General features: G+C 37.1%; 1 protein-coding gene across 5 annotated transcripts in view; it reads left to right on the top strand.

Annotated features, from left to right (window-relative positions):
* LOC133657056 (cGMP-dependent protein kinase 1) overlaps nt 1-19174 on the top strand; it is a 634377-nt gene that overhangs the window by 576685 nt on the left and 38518 nt on the right. For 4 of the 5 annotated variants that reach the window (XM_062057944.1, XM_062057943.1, XM_062057948.1 and 1 more), the window contains one exon: nt 12442-12507. In XM_062057944.1, the coding sequence (XP_061913928.1) occupies nt 12442-12507 (66 nt within the window). Of the gene's footprint in view, nt 1-12044; nt 12336-12441; nt 12508-19174 lie in introns of those variants that run through there. The other variant, XM_062057946.1, reaches the window with a different exon arrangement.

Below are 19174 nucleotides of genomic sequence, written 5' to 3'. Positions count from 1 at the left end.
GTGTGTGTTTGTGTGTGTGTGTGTGTTGTGTGTTCTTGTATTTCTACCCTTTTTGAAACATGAAGAATTAAAAGTACCTTCCATATGAGGAGGTGTGAACAAGTGATGACATAAATCATGGTCCCAATAACATTGCATCTAATAGACAATGTCTCATTTGCACCCCCTGGTGGTGACATCTATCAAAATGAGGGTGGTCCCAAAAAGGAGGGATTTTCACATTGACTGTGTGTCGCTTTTAAAAGTGCTCCCCCTCTGGTCAACATATGAAATAACAAGTGTGTAAGAAATTGAAAAGCGCCCCCTTTGGCCAAAGTAAAGAAAATATACAAAAATGAAATTGTTTTGGGACATACTGTAATAACTTGAAGAAAATAATGAGGGTTAAAAAACAATTACAAAAAAATAAAAAATAATGTACTAAAAGCTTACCTTTTATATGTGTGTGTGTGTGTGTGTGTGTGTGTGTGTGTGTGTGTGTGTGTGTGTGTGTGTGTGATGATGGCAGATGGCAGTCACACATAAGAGATACGTGTGGACTGCAATATGATGGCAGTCACACATAAGAGAAACGTGTGGACTCAATATGATGGCAGTCACACATAAGAGATACGTATGGACTGCAATATAATGGCAGTCACACATAAGAGATACGTGTAGACTGCAATATGATGGCGGTCACACATAACAGATACGTGTGGACTGCAATATGATGGCGGTCACACATAACAGATACGTGTGGACTGCAATATGATGGCGGTCACACATAAGAGATACGTGTGGACTGCAATATGATGGCAGTCACACATTAGAGAAACATGTGGACTGCAATATGATGGCGGTCACACATAACAGATACGTGTAGACTGCAATATGATGGCGGTCACACATAAGAGATACATGTAGACTGCAATATGATGGCGGTCACACATAAGAGATATGTGTGGACTGCAATATGATGGCGGTCACACATAAGAGATACGTGTGGACTGCAATATGATGGCGGTCACACATAAGAGATACGTGTGGACTGCAATATGATGGCAGTCACACATAAGAGATACGTGTAGACTGCAATATGATGGCGGTCACACATAAGAGATAAGTGTAGACTGCAATATGATGGCAGTCACACATAAGAGAAACGTGTGGACTGCACTATGATGGCAGTCACACATAAGAGATACGTGTGGACTGCAATATGATGGCGGTCACACATAAGAGATACGTGTGGACTGCAATATGATGGCAGTCACACATAAGAGAAACGTGTGGACTGCAATATGATGGCGGTCACACATAACAGATACGTGTGGACTGCAATATGATGGCGGTCACACATAAGAGATACGTGTGGACTGCAATATGATGGCAGTCACACATTAGAGAAACGTGTGGACTGCAATATGATGGCGGTCACACATAAAAGATACGTGTAGACTGCAATATGATGGCGGTCACACATAAGAGATACATGTAGACTGCAATATGATGGCGGTCACACATAAGAGATATGTGTGGACTGCCATATGATGGCGGTCACACATAAGAGATACATGTGGACTGCAATATGATAGCGGTCACACATAAGAGATACGTGTGGACTGCAATATGATGGCAGTCACACATAAGAGATACGTGTAGACTGCAATATGATGGCGGTCACACATAAGAGATAAGTGTAGACTGCAATATGATGGCAGTCACACATAAGAGAAACGTGTGGACTGCAATATGATGGCGGTCACACATAAGAGATACGTGTGGACTGCAATATGATGGCAGTCACACATAAGAGATACGTGTGGACTGCAATATGATGGCAGTCACACATAAGAGATACGTGTGGACTGCAATATGATGGCAGTCACACATAAGAGATATGTGTAGACTGCAATATGACTCAAGTAAACAACACCAACATGTTATATGTTCCATTGAAAATATAGAACATTACACACGGCGCTCAAAAATCTATCCAAATGTTTTAGTACGACTTTGGTAAGCGATGAAGCCACACCGCTTGATGGATTGTACTGTGCTTCAACATAGGAGTATTATTATGGTGTGTGTATAAGGTGAGACATTATCTGGTGTTTTGTTTCGCAATAATATGCAAAAGCAACTTTTCTTACCTTCTGGTACCTGCTGATCTGTATTAGGGATCTGCATAAGTCCTGAAAATGTGCGCTCGCCCGCCTTTGTAGTCCACAGACTCTATCTTCTTGTTATGGGACATTCATCCTCCACTGTTGCCATTTCTAATATAAAGTAGTGTAAAGTTCTTACTTATATCTGTCAGTAAACTCGCCATGAAAGCGCTAAAACATACCGGTGTAGTGAGTTTACATTATTCACCCAAGGAACTTTAGTTATTAGAGAGTTCCGGTCGGACGGCTGTCAGAAAGTGATTTGAAGATGATGTGTAAAACATCATCTATGCAACATTTTGAGCAAAGAACCACCATTACATGTTCTGTAGACCTGTGGTCACCAACCACATGGTACCGATTGGTACCGGGCCGCACAAGAAATTAAAAAATAAAATACTTTTTTTTTTTTTTTTTTAAATTTAAATCAACATAAAAAACACAATATAGACATTATATATCAATATAGATCAATAAAGTCTGCAGGGATACAGTCCGTAAGCACACATAATTGTATTTATTTATGAAAAAAAAAAAAATAATTACAAAATAAATTAAATTAAAGCTGCAAGCAGCGTTGGTCGGGTCCGCATTTTGGCAGGTGCTAGTCCTAGGTGTCCCAATACTTTTGTCCAGTGGTAGTCCTGAGTGAGACCTACATAGAGGTTTTTGTTGCATGTCTCTACGATATTCGTACTGAGAGTTAGAGGAAGTTTTGTCCGTGTTTTTTTACTAGGTGCTGCGGCACAGTGGTTCTTTTCTTTGAAGGCTCGTAAAATCAAAACCGTAGCACTTATTAAAACTCTTTCGTCCACTTTTAATCAGAAGGGTTCAATCTCTCTCCTGTAGTAGTTTGAAGCCAAAACGACAAACGCGCTCAGAGGAGATAATGTTTGATGTTTGGTGACCGCTTTTTAAAAGAAATGTGTTTTGAAGTGGGGATATCAAACTTCCTGTTGATTTTTGCTGAAGGATTTCAATCTATGAAATGTAGGTCTAAGTGAGACCTACGTAGAGGTTTTTGTTTCATGTCTCTAAAACGTTCCTACCGGAAGTTACAAGCAGTTTTGTCTGAGTTTTCCTCTGAGAAGCAGTTTTGTCTCTGTTTTATTAAAAAATTGCGCAAGGGCGCAATTTTGAGTTTTGGGGTTCGGTTTTTTCACCAGTCCCAATGTGTGTAAACATTTTGGTGAGCTTTGAAGTATTTTAAGGGGGTCAAATTACAGCTCAAAGAGGCACAAATGGGTTTTTAGTCATTTTTTGTGTTGAAGGGGAAATTGCCAACTTCCTGTTGGTTTTTGCCCGAGGATGTGAAATTATGAATTGTAGGTATAAGTGAGACCTACATAGAGGTTTTTGTTTCATGTCTCTACGACCTTCCTAGTGGGAGTTACAGGCAGTTTGTTTTTGTTTTTATACTAAGGGGCGCTAGAGCACAATCTTTATTTTTGGGGTTTTTTTTTTTTACTAAAGTGTGCTGTCCCAGTTTTTCTATGTGTGTTTGGTGAGTTTTGAAGCATGTTAGGGGGCGCAAAGTAGTGCGCAAAGCTGCGGAATAATAATCAACCTTACAATTTCAATAGGTTCCTTTGTACCTGTATATAGGACTCCCTGTGGGACTCCTTTATACAGAGTACAGGCGGACCCTAATAATAAAACCAACCCCACCCCACCCCACTCTTTCAAAGAGCGTTAAAAAAAATGACTGTGGAGGTTGCCCTCCCGTGGGTCCCCCCCGATCACGACAGATCCTCTCGTAAGCCCGGTAGTCAGGTTTGACAATCGTTTTTATTTTCGCCCACGCCACGACAGCACACTGTTCTGCGACTTTTCAGTCTTTGTTTCCAGTCTTTCTCTCGGCGTCTCTCTCTCTCTCTCGCTCCAACTCCCACCACGTGTCTCGTGCCGGCTGCTGCTAATAAGGGCGACAGGTTATATTATATAATCAGCCCCAGCTGGGCAATCTACTCACAATGACCCTGGAATGGACTATTTGTGTTTTTATTATTTGACCAAGTATACAATGTTCCAACGTTGTCTTATAACAATCAAGCCCTTCAAGCTTTTGCCCCGGGGCCAATTTTCAACAACAGCCCCACGTCGCCACTTTTATTTTGTAAACGTGCTCAAGTGCCCTAAGGCCAGTGTGAACAGGAACAGTGCGGCGGTGTTTCCCACGGGCCCCCGTATTATATATATTTTGGGAATGGCAGAGGGCGGGTTAGCGGCTCACACTGGATGGCATTCGGAGCCAGCTGCGGATTTACCGCCAAATTCTCCACATGACCAAGATCTTGACATGCATCTGCTGGTCAGAGCTGTCAACTGCATGTCTGACTTTTGACAGCACGGCGGAGAAAAAGCAGGAATATATTACGTTCATTGAGAGGCTTCGAGTGCCTGTGGAAAAAGCATCGGTGGATTTTTTGTTTTGTTTTACATTTTAATGTATTACTTTGCCTAGAAATGTTAGCTTTTTTAGAAAGAAACACAACACTGCACAAGTCAGGACACCTCGTCCTTCTTTTTGTACCTTATAATAGGAAATAATAACCCTTCAGGACCATGCATTTTGTCAACAATGGAAAATGATAATAATATTTTTTAATTAAATTTAATTTTTATTCAAATTAGAGCTGTCAAAGTTAACAATTTCATTGCATTAATCGTTTAAAAATGCATATTAATCGCATTTTGGATTATTGTCTGTACATGCTCTTTTACCGTTTTTTTGGGAATCAGTATGAGAGACAAGAACACGTGTCTTTTTTTTTTAGGATTTTAAAAATTATTTTAAAAATGATTTAAAAAAACGCTTGAAAGATGCGGCTAAGTCACACAAGAGACAAAAAAAGACGACTATTTTTTTGGACAAATGAGGATTCCTTATCTTTTTGAAGCTGAGTATACTGAGGATGAACTGCTGCTTATAGAATATGTTTTAATTAAATGTAATTTCTATTCAAATTAGAGCTGTCAAAGTTAACAATTTCATTGCATTAATCGTTTAAAAATGCATATTAATCACGTTTGGTATTATTGTCCGTACATGCTCTTTTACCGTTTTTTGGGGAATCAGTATGAGAGACAAGAACACGTGTCTTTTTTTTTTTAGGATTTTAAAAATTATTTTAAAAATTATTTTAAAAAACGCTTGAAAGATGCGGCTAAGTCACACAGTCATGGCAGACTTGGTAACAGACAAAAAAGACGACTATTCTTTGGACAAATGAGGATTCCTTATCTTTTTGAAGCTGAGTATACTGAGGATGAACTGCTGCTTATAGAAAAATGTTTTAATTGAATGTCATTTCTATTCAAATTAGAGCTGTCAAAGTTAACAATTTCATTGCATTAATCGTTTAAAAATGCATATTAATCGCGTTTAGTATTATTGTCCGTACATGCTCTTTTACCGTTTTTTGGGGGGGAATCATTATGAGAGACAAGAACACGTCTTTTTTTTTTTAGGGTTTTAAAAATGATTACAAAAAACGCTTGAAAGATGCGGCTAAGTCACGCAACCATAGCAGACTTGGTAACAGACAAAAAAAGACGACTGTTTTTTGGACAAATGAGGATTCCTTATCTTTTTGAAGCTGAGTATACTGAGGATGAACTGATGCTTATAGAAAAATGTTTTAATTAAATGTAATTTCTATTCAAATTAGAGCTGTCAAAGTTAACCATTTCATTGCATTAATCGTTTAAAAATGCATATTAATCGCGTTTAGTATTATTGTCCCTACCTGCTCTTTTTTTGGGAATCAGTATGAGAGACAAGAACACGTGTCTTTTTTTTTTAGGATTTTAAAAATGATTTAAAAAAAGATGCGGCTAAGTCACACAATCATGGCAGACTTGGTAACAGACAAAAAAAGAAGAAAATGTTTTGGACAAATGAAGATTCCTTATCTTTTTGAAGTCGAGTATACTGAGGATGAACTGCTGCTTATAGAAGCTTAGCGAGCGCGAAGAGAGGGTATATATATATATATATATATATATATATATATATATATATATATATATATATATATATATATATATATATATATATATATATATATATATATATATATATATATATATATATATATATATATATATATATATATATATATATATATATATATATATATATATATATATATATATATATATATATATATATATATATATATATATAAAATTTGGTCTGCTTCTAGTCATATTTGTACAGCGACACTATTACTTTTATATTATTACTACTACTTATTACTTCTGATTTGTTATTATAAAAAGTAAATATAATATATAAAAGTAAAATAAAGAAAACGCATAGAAATGAGACAGTGTGTCCAAACGTTTGGCCTGTACTGTAATAATTCAACGTTATTGTTTATGTAACTGAAGTGGTCCAGTGTTCTGACAACGTGCTCGGACATCACATCGCTGTCCAAACCACTGTGTTCCTTTCTGCCATCCGTCCGTAATCAACACCGCCGGCGCCCTCCCGTGTAACTCCCAAGAACATTCTTCTCGCAGTCACCAGTCCCCTTTTTAGCGTAGGAGCTGGTGCCCGCGTCTGTACGCCGTGTTTGCTGTGTGTCATTTAAAAAAAAAAAAAAGGGGCTTAGTTCTCGCCATTTAATCCTCCGAGGCGTGCGATGTTGTCAACGCCGTGGCACACCAGCTTGTTTTCACGGCCTCCGTCAGTGGTCCCAGCAGGTGGAGCTGACCTTTTGAGGTCACTTAGGCGCTATTACTCGGATGAATGTTGTTGTGGTGTGTCGCCATGGCAACTAAGTGGTACAAACACAGCACTTCCTGCTTTGGGGTTAATTAGCTCATGTTACAGACACTGGTCTATATAGTGTGTATAGCAGGGGTCACCAACGCGGTGCCCGCGGGCACCAGGTAGCCCGTAAGGACCAGATGAGTAGCCCACCGGCCTGTTCTAAAAATAGCTCAAATAGCAGCACTTACCAGTGAGCTGCCTCTATTTTTTAAATTGTATTTATTTACTAGCAAGCTGGTCTCGCTTTGCTCGACATTTTTAAATCTAAGAGAGACAAAACTCAAATAGAATTTGAAAATCCAAGAAAATATTTTAAAGACTTGGTCTTCACTAACTGACAAAGAAACGGATAACAGATTTGGGTGTCCAGTTCAAAGTGTGACATGATTTATTTAAAAATTTGAGAGTTGAAAAAATCTCTAGATCAGGGGCCACCAACGCGGTGCCCGCGGGCACCAGGTCGCCCGTAAGGACCAGATGAGTAGCCCGCTGGCCTGTTCTAAAAATAGCTCAAATAGCAGCACTTACCAGTGAGCTGCCTCTATTTTTTAAATTTTATTTATTTACTAGCAAGCTGGTCTCGCTTTGCCTGACATTTTTAATTCTAAGAGAGACAAAACTCAAATAGAATTTGAAAATCCAAGAAAATATTTTAAAGACTTGGTCTTCACTTGTTTAAATAAATTCATTAATTTTTTTACTTGGCTTCTTATAACTTTCAGAAAGACAATTTTAGAGAAAAAATACAACCTTAAAAATGATTTTAGGATTTTTAAACACATATACCTTTTTACCTTTTAAATTCCTTCCTCTTCTTTCCTGACAATTTAAATCAATGTTCAAGTAAATATATTTTTTTTATTGTAAAGAATAATAAATACATTTTAATTTAATTCTTCATTTTAGCTTCTGTTTTTTCGACGAAGAATATTTGTGAAATATTTCTTCAAACTTATTATGATTAAAATTCAAAAAAAATATTTTGGCAAATCTAGAAAATCTGTAGAATCAAATGTAAATCTTATTTCAAAGTCTTTTTCATTTCTTTTAAAAATTTTGTCCTGGAAAATCTAGAAGAAATAATGATTTGTCTTTGTTAGAAATATAGCTTCGGCCAATTTGTTATATATTCTAACAAAGTGCAGATTGGATTTTAACCTATTTAAAACATGTCATCAAAATTCTAAAATTAATCTTAATCAGGAAAAATGACTAATGATGTTCCATAAATCCTTTTTTTAAGTTTTTTCTCTTCTTTATTTCGGTTGAATTTTGAATTTTAAAGAGTCGAAAATGAAGAAAAACTATGTTTCAAAATTTAATTGTCATTTTTTTTCGTGTTTTCTCCTCTTTTAAACAGTTCAATTAAGTGTAAATATCATTAATTATTAATAATAACATAGAGTTAAAGGTAAATTGAGCAAATTGGCTATTTCTGGCAATTTATTTAAGTGTGTATCAAACTGGTAGCCCTTCACATTAATCAGCACCCAAGAAGTAGCTCTTGCTTTCAAAAAGGTTGGTGACCCCTGGTGTATAGAATCACTTCATTAAAGTACAGTGTTTTATTTTTTTATTTTCCTATAGTCACACACAGTGTCACTGTTCAAACTGTGTGTGATGCTACAGTGGCCAAAAATATGAAATACACTACTTACATCTTCGGTACAGCTCGGTTGGTAGAGCGGCCGAGCCAGCAGCTTGAGGGTTCCGGGTTCGATCCTAGTCACTGCCGTTGTGTCCTTGGGCAAGACACTTTACCCACCTGCTCCCAGTGCCACCCACACTGCTTTAAATGTAACGCAGATATTGGGTTTCACCGTGTAAAAGCGCTTGGAGTCGCCAGACAAAAGCGCTATATAAATATAATTCACTTCCCTAATTAAAACCTCTGCCTTGCTTTTAATGAATACTCAGGCCTACTGCGCTGCTGTATTTTGATGTTGGTCATTATAGTGGTACTTTTTGACAGTACAGTATTGTACTCCACAGTCTCCTCTTTGCTGCATGGGCCCTCAGTATCCTCTCGGATAAAATGACCAAAAAGGAAACAAAGGAGACCCTTGTTGTCCGTTTCCGTTGTTTATTTATTGTGTTTAATGTCAGTTTCCATTTTGTTGTAACGCTCTGCTTTCTTGCTGCCCTCAGTCTCTTTCATTGTTTGTTAATGTCTTTTTTGGTGCCCTTAGTCTCTTCTTGGATACACCTTCATTCTGCTTGCATTGTTTGTGTCTCCTTCTAGCAGTTTTGTTAAAGGTCAGTCTCCATTTTGCTCTGTTTCTTACTGCCCTTAGTCTCCTCTCGGATACAAGTTCTGCCAGAAGTAAACACAGGACACCTTTGTTCTGCTTCCATTGTTTGTCAACATGTCTCCTTCCAGCATTTGGATTCAGGGTCAGTCTTTATTTTCCTCCATTTCCTGCTGCCCTCAGTCTCGTTGTGGATAAATTTTTTGGGTCAAATTAAACCCAGGACACCATTTTCTGCTTGCATTGTTAATGTGTCTCCTTCCAGCAGTTTTTTTCAGGGTCAGTCTCCATTGTGTTCTATTTCTTACTGCCCTTAGTCTCTTATTGGATACAACTTTTGCCAGAAGTAAACACAGGACACCTTTGTTCTGCTTCCATTGTTTGTCAACATGTCTCCTTCCAGCATTTGGATTCAGGGTCAGTCTTTATTTTCCTCCATTTCCTGCTGCCCTTAGTCTCATTGTGGATAACATTTTTTGGTCGAATTAAACCCGGGACACCTTTGTTCTGCTTGCATTGTTTATGCGTCTCCTTCCAGCAAATTTGTTCGGAGTCAGTCTTCATCTTGCTCTATGTCTTGCTGCCCTTAGTCTCCTCTTATATATATATATATATATATATATATATATATATATATATATATATATATATATATATATATATATATATATAATTTTTTTTTTTTTAATTTTTTTTTTTTTTTTTTTAATTTTTAATTTTTTTTTAATTTAATTTTTTTTTTTTTTTTTTTTTTTTTGCTAGAAGTAAACACAACATGCTTCGTTCTGCTTCCATTGTTTTTTTGTCTCCTCCCAGCAGATATGTTCAGGGTCAGTCTCCATTGTGCTCTATTTCTTACTGCCCTTAGTCTCTTATTGGATACAACTTTTGCCAGAAGTAAACACATGACACCTTTGTTCTGTTCCCATTGTTCATGTGTCTCCTTCCAGCAGATTTTCCCAGAATCAGTTTCCATTGAGCTCCATTTCTTGCCGCCCTCAGTCTCCCGTTGGATACAATTTTTTGCCAGAAGTAAACACGGGACTTCTTTGTTCTCCTTCCATTGTTTTTGTGTCTCCTTCCAGCAAATTTGTTCAGAGTCAGACTTCCTTTTGCTCTATGTCTTGCTGCCCTTAGTCTCCTCTAAAGATTTGTTTAGAGTCAGTCTCTAGTATTGCTTCCCTCAGTCCCCATTGAATAAAAATGGTGCTCCTTCCCGAGAAGTGAATAGGAACCACCCTCCTACTCTTGCATTGCTGTTACCTATTTCACTATCCGCTACTATTTTTCTGCGCTGGTCGGTGTTCCTCGTTCTCATCGTGGATAAGAAGTGTTAGCATGTCCCTTGCGGACTGATGCATTCAATGCGGCCTGGTTTTTTACAGTACTTTGTAGTGTTTTCATGTTTTTTTCCCCACAAATCCTATCTCAGGGGTCACCAACGCGGTGCCCGCGGGCACCAGGTAGCCCGTAAGGACCAGATGAGTAGCCCGCTGGCCTGTTCTAAAAATAGCTCAAATAGCAGCACTTACCAGTGAGCTGCCTCTATTTTTTAAATTGTATTTATTTACTAGCAAGCTGGTCTCGCTTTGCCCGACATTTTTAATTCTAAGAGAGACAAAACTCAAATAGAATTTGAAAATCCAAGAAAATATTTTAAAGACTTGGTCTTCACTTGTTTAAATAAATGCATTATTTTTTTTACTTTGCTTCTTATAACTTTCAGAAAGACAATTTTAGAGAAAAAATACAACCTTAAAAATTATTTTAGGATTTTTAAACACATATACCTTTTTTACCTTTTAAATTCCTTCCTCATCTTTCCTGACAATTTAAATCAATGTTCAAGCAAATTTATTTTTTTATTGTAAAGAATAATAAATACATTTTGATTTAATTCTTCATTTTAGCTTCTGTTTTTTCGACGAAGAATATTTGTGAAATATTTCTTCAAACTTATTATGATTAAAATTCAAAAAAAATATTCTGGCAAATCTAGAAAATCTGTAGAATCAAATTTAAATCTTATTTCAAAGTATTTCGTATTTCTTTTAAAATTTTTGTTCTGGAAAATCTAGAAGAAATAATGATTTGTCTTTGTTAGAAATATAGCTTCGGCCAATTTGTTATATATTCTAACAAAGTGCAGAATGGATTTTAACCTAACATGTCATCAAAATTCTAAAATTAATCTTAATCAGGAAAAATGACTAATGATGTTCCATAAATTCTTTTTTTAAATTTTTTCAAAAATATTCCAATTAGCTAGTTTTTCTCTTCTTTTTTTCGGTTGAATCTTGAATTCTATAGAGTCGAAATTGAAGATAAACTATGTTTCGAAATTTAATTGGCATTTTTTTCGTGTTTTCTCCTCTTTTTAACCGTTCAATTAAGTGTAAATATCATTAATTATAAATAATAACCGAGTTAAAGGTAAATTGAGCAAATTGGCTATTTCTGGCAATTTATTGAAGTGTGTATCAAACTGGTAGCCCTTCGCATTAATCACTACCCAAGAAGTAGCTCTTGCTTTCAAAAAGGTTGCTGACCCCTGTCCTATCTGGTTTAGGCAAAAGTCAAACTTTTTTTTTTCCTACATGGACTTTAATGGTCCTGTTGGTGTCTTATGCAGCCATTCGGTGCTAATATGTGCACACAATGAAATATTTGGATACAGTTCTGCCCACGGCCCCCCTGGCTGCCGGGCCCCCCGATCCATCATCTGTTAATGCCTCCAAACACTTCCTTCCTAAGCCGGGCTCTCCTAAGCAGCGCTCACCTTTCAGAACTCACCAGCTGTGACCTTTATTCGCCAGTGTGGGCTCCACTTGGTTGTGCATGAGTGCGCCAAGAGGGGGTAAGTTGGGGGGTAATTGTCCCCTCACATCAGTGGAACAGGCTGACCCAGTGAGTGATGGACTGTTCCGCGGAGCTGAGCCTCTCCAAGTGTCCACTCGTCTCACTGAAATCATCCGCTTGAGGGACGTCAGCGTTTGACGAGGGTTTTGTTTTTTTTTATTAACATTTTTATCCGCGCACGCACTTTTAAGAGATGGATTCTTGGAACACCGACTCAGAGGATTCGTGCGACTGGAGCAAGTCCTCGGATGAAGACTTCCCGTCGGACGAGGAACTCGACCTCAAATATGACAAATTGTAATAAAAAGCCACTAAGAGATTTCCTGCTAGACGAGAGCCTTCGCATTATGATGAGTGCTTTGAATGTTTATCGGCTAATTGGGCTTATTTTGTCTCTTTGCAGGGAGGACATCCGGACAGCCAACGTTATTGCAGCCGAGGCGGTCACCTGCTTAGTCATCGACCGGGAGTAAGTATCAGTAACCTTCTGCAAAACCAGCTTTTTTTTTTGCATTGTCTGTAACAGAGGAAATATTAGCAATTTCCAACATGTAAGCACCTAATATTAACAAACAATCGCTCAAAATCCTTGACCGAAAACCACAACACCACCATCACTGTTTAGTTCTCCAAAAAATATAGACTGTTCAATTTTGTTACGACTGGGGGGGTCGCAGCTTACTGCAGGGTTTGTTCAGACGAACCACTCCGGACAGGACGTGCGGGTAGGAACGTGATTTATTCTCGAAAATCAAAGAAGTACAAAAAACAGAAAACAAGCCGAAGGAACAACGTGCCGATCGCACTCGAAGCTAAGGCTACCACTTAGCATAGACTAGAGACAAGCAATACCCACGTATCAAGTGCATGTAGCAAACAATGAAGCCAGGCTTAAAATAATGCCTCTGATTAGTGCTCGGGAAACAGGTGAGCGTCCCGAACACCAATCAGAGACATGTGGAAATAACAAGCAACCATGGTAACTAAAAACAAACTCAAGGGTGCACAAAAACAGGAACTAAGGGAGTCCAAATCTAACACAAAATAACAAAACATGATCCAGGCCACGGTGTGACGACCGGGTCGCATCATGATGCGGGGCTCGTTCTCCCAGAAAATGCAGACGGGCTTCAGACACAGCGTGCAGGTAAGAAAAGGATTTATTTAAGGAATAAATCAGAAGGAACAAAGGAAAAACGTGCTCATAGCACTTAAGGCAAAAAACTAAATGGGCTAGCGTGGGAGCTAGCAAGTAACATTGATTGATTGATTGATTGCAACTTTTATTAGTAGGTTGCACAGTGAAGTACATATTCCGTACAATTGACCACTAAATGGTAACACCCGAATAAGTTTTTCAACTTGTTTAAGTCGGGGTCCACTTAAATTGATTCATGATACAGATATATACTATCATATATACTATCATCATAATACAGTCATCACACAAGATAATCACATTGAATTATTTACATTATTTACAATCAGGGGTGTGGAGGGACGGGGGGGGATATGGACATCAAGTAGTGGACAGAGAGAGAGAGAGAGAGAGAGAGAGAGAGAGAGAGAGAGAGAGAGAGAGAGAGAGAGAGAGAGAGAGAGAGAGAGAGAGAGAGAGAGAGATCAGACGGCATAAGAAAAAGAAAAAGTATCTGCATTTGATTGTTTACATTTGATTATTAGCAATCCGGGGAGGGTGTTAGTTTAGGGTTGTAGCTGCCTGGAGGTGAACTTTTATTGCGGTTTTGAAGGAGGATAGAGATGCCCTTTCTTTTATACCTGTTGGGAGCGCATTCCACATTGATGTGGCATAGAAAGAGAACGAGTTAAGACCTTTGTTAGTTCGGAATTAAGACCTTTGTTAGTTCGGAACAAGAGCCTAGCGTGGAAGCTAGCCGGTACAGAGCAAGTAACAAAAGTCGTCATCTGTTGCAAAATAGCAAATTAGGAAGCCAGACCGAGTGAGGCCAGGGCAAAGACTAAATAGCCCTCTGATTAGTGCCCGGACAACAGGTGAGCGTCCAGAACACTAACCAGAGGCAGATGTGTGCAAAGTGCAGTCATGGCAACAGAAACAAACAAACTCAAGAGGTGCTGAAAACACAAGTGACTTGAAAACGTAAACAGAATATGATCCGGGCCACGGATCATAACAAATGTAGCTAACATTCAATGATTAGCATCACTACGAATGGCCCGTCGAATCCTAAATAACACTGCACCAGCGCCACTTAAGCACTTTGTCCAGTTTACATCTACTGTGACAACAAGAAACACACAAGCCTCCACCAGGGGGCAGTGTAGCGTACCCAGATGTAAAACCTCTTTTGCACAATCAGCCTTTTCATGTAAAGCGATGAAGGAACGGAACGACCTCACAACAAACTTGAAAAGTCTAACAGGTTACTATTCATTCACAATTGAAGTTCAAACGTGGCTTTGGAGCAATCCAAGCTGCTCACACGGTCAATAAGGTGGCCACTATGATTGACGCATCGACTTAATGCAGGAGTCACCAACCTTTTTGAAAGCAAGAGCTACTTCTTGGGTACTGATTAATGCGAAGGGCTACCAGTTTGATACACACTTAAATAAATTGCCAGAAATAGCCAATTTGCTCAATTTACCTTTAACTCTATGTTATTATTAATAATTAATGATATTTACACTTAATTGAACGGTTTAAAAGAGGAGAAAACACGAAAAAAAATGACAATTCCATTTTGAAACATAGTTTATCTTCAATTTCGACTCTTTAAAATTCAAAATTCAACCGAAATAAAGAAGAGAAAAACTTTAAAAAATAATTTATGGAACATCATTAGTAATTTTTCCTGATTAAGATTAATTTTAGAATTTTGATGACATGTTTTAAATAGGTTAAAATCCAATCTACACTTTGTTAGAATATATAACAAATTGGACCAAGCTATATTTCTAACAAAGACAAATCATTATTTCTTCTAGATTTTCCAGAACAAAAATTTTTAAAGAAATTCAAAAGACTTTGAAATAAGATTTACATTTGATTCTACAGATTTTCTAGATTTTCCGGAATAATTTTTTTGAATTTTAATCTTAATAAGTTTGAAAAAATATTTCACAAATATTATTCGTCGAAAAAACAGAAGCTAAAATGAAGAATTCAATTAAAATGTATTTATTATTCTTTAAAATAAAAAATAAAAAATTTACTTGAACATTGATTTAAATTGTCAGGAAAGAAGAGGAAGGAATTTAAAATGTAAAAAGGTATATGTGTTTAAAAATCCTCAAATCATTTTTAAGGTTGTATTTTTTCTCTAAAATTGTCTTTCTGAAAGTTATAAGAAGCCAAGTAAAAAAATTAATGAATTTATTTAAACAAGTGAAGACCAAGTCTTTAAAATATTGTCTTGGATTTTCACATTCTATTTGAGTTTTGTCTCTCTTAGAATTAAAAATGTCAGGCAAAGCGAGACCAGCTTGCTAGTAAATAAAAAATGTTTAAAAAATAGAGGCAGCTCACTGGTAAGTGCTGCTATTTGAGCTATTTTTAGAACAGGCCAGCGGGCTACTCATCTGGTCCTTACGGGCTACCTGGTGCCCGCGGGCACCGCGTTGGTGGCCCCTGACTTAATGTGTATTATATTTATGCATGAGAAGATTGTGTTGTAAACTGTGAGGTGTGTCTGGTAAAATCACGGTTGTATTTACAAATGATGACATATGTGAACAAGAGCATGTATTGTCCGTGTGTTATGATGTAAAGGAGAGGTGTAGTTGTAATGTATATGTCAATGAAAGGGCATTTTATGACTTTTCTTAATTTGATTACATGCTATAGTATGATTGTATTCCATGATATGTGTATCCCTTTAATTTAGGTAGCCAGGGACTGCAGATGGAAATGAGCTATTTAGCTATAATCTGGTACAGAACATATCTGTCTTTGAGCTTCATGTTTCTGTGCGCTGTCCCTTCAAATAAAGACTAAACTATAAACTATATTCTACTTAACCTTCCGGGGGACATTCACTTTTAATTATCTGCAAAGCCAAACAGGGCATAACAGTCCTTAAGATTTTGAAGGGCATGAAAACATTTTTCTCATTTTCTTATGCGGAAATTGCTCAATAAATTCCGGTCCAAAAAACAAAAATGATGAAACACATTTAAACCTTTTGATGGCTTTTGATCGGATAACGTCACAGGTTCGAATGAGTAAAATAAATCACGTTACCGTATTTTTGGGACTATAAGGCGCACTTAAAATCCTTTCATTTTCTCATAACTCGACAGTGCGCCTTATAACCTATGTACGGAATAATTCTGGTTGTGCTTACCGACCTCGAAGCTCTTTTATTTGGTACATGGTGTAATGAAACATGTGACCAGTAGATGGCAGTCACACATAAGAGATACGTGTAGACTGCAATATGACTCAAGTAAACAACACCAACATTTTATATGTTCCATTGAAAATATAGAACATTACACACGGCGCTAAAAAAATCTATCAAAATGTTCGCACCTAGTGTGTGTGTGACAATCATTGGCACTTTAACTTTAACTTTAACTTTAGTACGACTTTGGTAAGCTATGAAGCCGCACCGCTTGATGGATTGTACTGTGCTTTAACATAGGAGTATTATTATGGTGTGTGTATAAGGTAAGACATATTATCTGGCGTTTTGTTTCGCAATATTATGCAAAAGGAACTTTTCTTACCTTCTGGTACCTGCTGATCTGTATTTGGGATCTGCATAAGTACTGACAATTTGTGCGTGTCCGCCATTGTCGTCCGTGCCGACACCGTAGTCGATATGCTTCTTTTTTTTCTCTATCTTCTTGTTTTTGGACATTCATCCTCCACTGTTGCCATTTTTAATATAAAGTAGTGTAAATTTCTTACTTATATCTGTCAGTAAACTTGCCATGAAAGCACTAAAACATACCGGTGTAGTGAGTTTACATTATTCACCCAAGGAACTTTAGTTATTATTATTTATTTGAGCAAAAAAATTGTGAAAAAACAAAACTATTTTTTTATGCACTTTTAATGTCCTTTTTGGCTTTTGGTATTGTGGAATAACTGCCAGAGTATTGTACACCTGGGAAATAATTTGACTTTAATTTGTTTTTAACTCTTACAAGAATAAACCCTAATAAAAAAAAATGATATAAAATGGATTAACCAAAAAATACAGCAATTAAGTAAAAAAAAAGTCAGCATTTGTAATGAGGGTTAATTTATATAAGGTGGTGTACAATTGTTTATTTCAACCCAACAGTTTTAAGTCTGGATTCTGACTTTACATGTTTTTTTTGTTGTTATTGCTTGACGTTTTTTTCCCAATGTTTCCGGCATTATTACTGTACACCTAAAAAAAAAAAATCTGCACAATTAACGGTGAAATATCGGCAGCCGTGATTGCCAGGAATTCACCGTGAAAAAATACAGTCACAATGTTTAGTGTATTACGGTACGTTGACGTTTAATCCGTGAATATACTGTTTTTGCTGTTAGTAAATTACTATTAGAAAAATAATCATAAATTGGTAGCATATTTGCAAAAATAACCTATAGAATTTACGGTAAAATACTGGCAGTTGTGGTTGTCACAAACTCCACACAGAAATATCCCTCGCCTGGGACTCAAACCCACGACCTCCCCACTGCGAGGCACAAGCGTTACCCACAGCAAACTGTGCTGCCCTTACACTACTACCAGTATCTGCAAAATGCCCGTGTTTCCCAGCGTTATATGAGGATTTTAACTTATTTGTACAACCTTTCACTGGACAACTCACAACGCGGCCTTCCGCAACAGTGACCTATTAAAAAATGAGCCTTAAAAATGCTCAGTATCTGTTAAAGAAACAGCAAAAAAATACAAGAAAACATGCCGTTAGTCAAAAGTTAACAAGGCTAATGCTTTAACGCAAACCCTTAACGCAATTAAGGTATGCTGCAAATTTAAATGTACTACCTGTAATATCTTTAATTTAGACAGAACAACACTGTATTTTTTTGAGTATTTGCTTGATGTAAAATTACAGTATTTACAAATGCTTTGTATAATTTATTTTACATTTTCACAGTAAAGTCACGTTTTGTTTTCCCTTTATTATAACCGTAGTAATTTAGGTTTATCTGCTGTTTCTTGGTTTGCGGGAATCCACTGCATTTATAAACAACTGTGATGAACTATTTGAGATTTTACTGTGATTTATTGTTGCTATTTAACAATTGCTTGCTGTAGTCATTTTTCACAGCGTGTATCAGAGAAAGAATCATCTTTGATTTTGGAATGATATCCAAAGCAGGAGTGATCTTTCCAATTATAATTATCTCTCTATTTCTTAATTTTTGATTTCCCTTTGCCTCAATACAATTATTTTTCATTTTGAACGTGCTTGATATGGGTGCTGTGATGTCCAAGGTCATATTAGTACAAATAATAGTGGCAGTGCTTTTTTGTCCACCTATTTTCCTAAATGCAGTCATTGCATAGTATTAACAGACAAAATTAACATTATAAGCATAAAACTTAAAGGGGAACTATCATTCACAATCATTATGAGAGACAAAAAGACAAAAGTGTTTTTTGTTGCTTTCTAACATATAACAATGCAGCTAGGGAGCAATCAATTCTACCTCTAAATCACTGTAACTGGCCTGGTTTTTTCTGTTCAGCCCAGGACCCGACCCTAGTTTGCCTGGCTTAAAAAATGAGTGTGATAGCTACCGAGCTAAAAGCCCAAGCTATCAACCCGGCTCTCCAAAGTTGGCAGGGAATGACGTTTACCAACTGTGGAGAATGCATATATTTTTAAGAGTTCTTTCTTTATTCATAGTCATGTTTAAAGCAGCTAATATTTTCCCATGTGTACTCTTTTAGCTTGTATCTTATGTCCGCAAGTAAACTCTGTGCTTTACCTTGAAGGGTTGGAATGTGGGAGTATAGCATACTCCCTTTTTACCTTATCAGTATTAGAACAAAGAGGCTGTATTCCTTTCTGGGCAGGGTGGGGGGCTGTTTTCGTATATTCAAGAAGTTGTCTCTTCCCGTTTGATTTTCAGACCACTTCTGGATGCTGGTATTAGCGCATTTGTAAGGACTGGTCTCCTAAAGCTTTAGTAAAACTTGATA

This window comes from Entelurus aequoreus, linkage group LG09 (assembly GCF_033978785.1).
Source record: "Entelurus aequoreus isolate RoL-2023_Sb linkage group LG09, RoL_Eaeq_v1.1, whole genome shotgun sequence".
Taxonomy (NCBI): domain Eukaryota; kingdom Metazoa; phylum Chordata; class Actinopteri; order Syngnathiformes; family Syngnathidae; genus Entelurus; species Entelurus aequoreus.
The sequence above is the reverse complement of the archived record's forward strand: the minus strand, read 5'-3'. Positions and strand labels throughout refer to the sequence as shown.